General features: G+C 41.0%; 1 protein-coding gene across 1 annotated transcript in view; it reads left to right on the forward strand.

Moving 5' to 3' along the window:
* LOC112391026 (putative tetratricopeptide repeat protein 41) overlaps positions 1–3495 on the forward strand; it is a 66247-nt gene that overhangs the window by 30597 nt on the left and 32155 nt on the right. Inside the window, 1 exon segment of the mRNA XM_024732126.1 lies at positions 1961–2171. Coding sequence (XP_024587894.1) covers positions 1961–2171 — 211 coding nt within the window.

The following is a 3495-nucleotide window of genomic DNA, read 5'->3' on the forward strand; positions in this document are numbered from 1 at the left end:
TATATATATATATATATATCTTTTATTTCCTTTTCCTCTCTTATTGCACTAGCTAGGACTCCCAGGATGATGTTGAAGAGGAGAGGTTAGAGGTGTCATACTAACCTCGGCTTTTCACTGGCATCCCTCTAGTGAGCCCTAGCCACCACCCCCTCCCCCTTGGCCTGTTATAACAGCCTCTGAACTGGTCTTCCTACTTTCATTTTTGTTCCTACAAAGTCCATTGTCTGCATAGTAGCCAAGATGAGTTTTTAAGAATGTAAACCAGATCATGTCACTTCACAGATTAAGACAACTCCACTAGTCTGCTGTTGCACTTATACTAAAATCTAAACTCCTCAGTTTAGCCTAAAATGCCCTATACAATCTGGCCCCTCCATGGCTGGGTAGCATCATTTTGTAAGACCCTGGCTTTCTTTCTGTCCTTCAAGTACATTCTGCCTTTGGGCCTTGGCACCAGCTGTTTCCTCTGCCAGGAATGTTCTTCCCACTCATTGTAGTACTGGTTCTTTCTGGTTATTTAGATCTCGCTGCAGCGTCACCCTCTCAGGGTGACCTCCCAATCTAACGTTGTACTTAGTCATTCTCTGTTATGTTAACATGTTTTAATTCTTTGCATAGCTTTTACTGCTACCAGACTTTGTCTTATTTCTTTTTAAAATTGTCTGTCTCTGCTCCCCTCTCCCCTGCCTCTGACCCTCCCAGCTGCTGGAGTATAAGCTCCTTGAAAGCAGGGCTCTACCTCTCGTGTTCACTGCTGTACCCCCAGTGCCTGGAGCAACACCAGGCATGGTGTGGGTGCTGAATGGCCCCTTAGTGATGAACCATCCATCCCAACCTGAGCTCTTGACAGGAGTCTGGACTTAGTAACCCTCTTGGAATGTGTGAAAGTCCCACTTCTAGACAGGATCCTGTCCCTTAGCTTTGTGTCCACACTGCCCTTTTCTGCCTGTTCTGAGCAGCCACTTCTGGTTCTTAGGGTCCCGCATCACTTAGCTCCACCCTTCAGTTCTTTTACCCACCTCAGGCCCCTTTGCTCAGACAGCCACTGCAGACAAATGTCTTGGACTCTGGCCCTCAGCGCTCTCTCTCCTCTGGCTCTGTTTAGTTTTTGCTCCCCAACCCAAGGCACCATAGCTGTGGTTCAGAGGCTCCTGGCGGCTTCCCTGATGCTGAGGGCTGCACCCTCGTCTGCTGTGCTTGGTGTTCAGAGCCTGGAATGCTGCCTGACACATTGGTGTTCGCTGAATATTTATTTCGTGCATGAATGGGGATCCACAGAAAGGTTGGCAGAAAGAAAGCAAGAGGGTAGCCAAGGTCTGGGTTGCCTACAGTTTGTCCAAAGGAACAGATGAGTAATAAGAACATACTTGTGTCAGACACATTAGGCACAACAGTTTGAAATGTAACAAATGGACAAACGTAGAAGTTTAGATACTGGAATGTTTGGAAAGAGAAATTCTGAAAATGATGACTTTGTGGTACCATGTATTTAATTGAGTCTTCAAGTTCAAAAATTCTGTATATTTTCATTTGTATATGATAAGGTATAACTGCACACACACACACACACACACACACACACACACACACAGAGGTACGTTCCCTATTTTGTTCTTTTAACATTTTCTTCTTTCTGCCGAAGCTAGTCATTCAAGACAGTTGCAGCAGAGGGCAGAATTGTATAAGAAATTTAAACGCCTTTTACTTCTTGCCTGAAAATCACTCCCAAATACAAATGACAACAATATATGGATTGAGCTAGAGAAATACTCTTTTTCGACTCTCTGGTTTTCCAAATTTACATATGAGGATTAGATGAAGGCCTTGACTTGTTTTTCACGTGGCAGTTTAAGATACTTGGTAATACATGTAAACCTTAATGAAAGCAAAGTGCTGATGCTTTGAGAGAGAAACAGTGAAATATAGAAAATGTATTTAATATTTAACTTGCACCAAGATTAAGTGGTAAGCACTCTTTGTTCCCTTCCAAATATGCTTTAGGATTATTTACTTTTCTTTCCATTCTAGTGCTGGAATGCAGACTTTTTGAGGTTACTGCCACTGACAGATGCCGATTAATGTCCTCTATTGCGAGATTTCTGAAGCTTCTGGGCAAGACCAATGAAGCAGAAGAGTTATTCTTGAGTGTTGAGAACATGTTAGTGCAGGTAAATTGGGAAATAGTTTTTAAATCCTTCAAACGTTATTCAACTTGTGTTAGGTATTTTCAGATATCATTTACCTTTGTTTGTTTATAATTTAGTCCACAAATAGAGGAATTAATGAATAATAATTACTTATGTTCATCAGTGAGGAAGCTTTGATTTTAATCCGTGTCCCAAACTGTATATTAGTGACGACAACCAGTAAATAGATGGGAGTCACGATTGAATGAATGAATACCAACAGGTGTCATTTTGGAGGGAAAAAAGGAATGTTCATAAAACAAGATGGGAACGAGAGTAGTGGGTTGAAATAAACTAATAAAATACTGTTTAAAGAGTTGGTTGTAATTTTCTTTTTTTCTACATCTTTATTAGAGTATAATTGCTTCACAAGGCTGTGTTAGTTTCTGTTGTACAACAAAGTGAGTCAACTATATGCATACATATATCCCCATATCCCCTCCCTCTTGAGCCTCCCTCCCACCTTCCCTATCCCACCCCTCTAGGTGGTTATAATTTTCATAAAGATGTTGGGGAAGGTTGATTGATTATCTTGTCCCTCTATTGATTTACTTTTCCTGAAATAGAAACTTCTGGGCTTGTTGAATACAGTGAAACTTTCACTCATGACATATAACTGTAACTGTTCTTAGGATGACATTTAACTGTCCTTTAAAAAATTATAAATGTTTACCGATTGTAGTATTTTATGGGCCACAGGTAATGTAACCCAAGACAAAGCTATTTTTGTTTTAAAACAAAGGCCTTCAGATGTTCGTAAAGCTCTGTCTCTGCTCCATCAACATTCATCTTTCTAGAAGGAATTCTATCTAAAGAGATTTATAAGACTCAAGATCTGCAGTCCCTTTATTGCAGAGGCCATGCTTGTTTACCAATTTCTGTGTGTACCACGGTGTCTTACAACCTCCGGGCGCTTAGTAAATGTGACGACTGAATCAATGAACCAATTTGAATTTGCCAGTACTTTGTGTCCTTAGAAGGTAGTGTGGGGTAGTGCATCAGCCTGGGCTATTTACAGACTGACCCAGATTTAAAGTGCTTTGGCATTTCCTGCTTGCGACTTTGGCAAAAATGTGAACCTCTGACTCAGAGTTCTCGTTGTTGAGGGTTCTAAGATCTGCCTCGTGGGGCTGTTATCAGGGTGAAGTGAGCGGTAGCACAAAGCACTTCAAACAATGCGCGGCACATAGTGAGATCTTAAGCTGTTTGGTTATTACCGTCCGTGGGTTAAAAAGTGACAGGCCTAGGTGAGAGATAATAAGAGTTTGATTTAAGCTATTTTTTTTTTTTTTTTTTTTTTTGGTTT

This window comes from Neophocaena asiaeorientalis, unplaced genomic scaffold (genome assembly GCF_003031525.2).
Source record: "Neophocaena asiaeorientalis asiaeorientalis breed wild unplaced genomic scaffold, Neophocaena_asiaeorientalis_V1.1 scaffold418, whole genome shotgun sequence".
Lineage (NCBI taxonomy): Eukaryota > Metazoa > Chordata > Mammalia > Artiodactyla > Phocoenidae > Neophocaena > Neophocaena asiaeorientalis.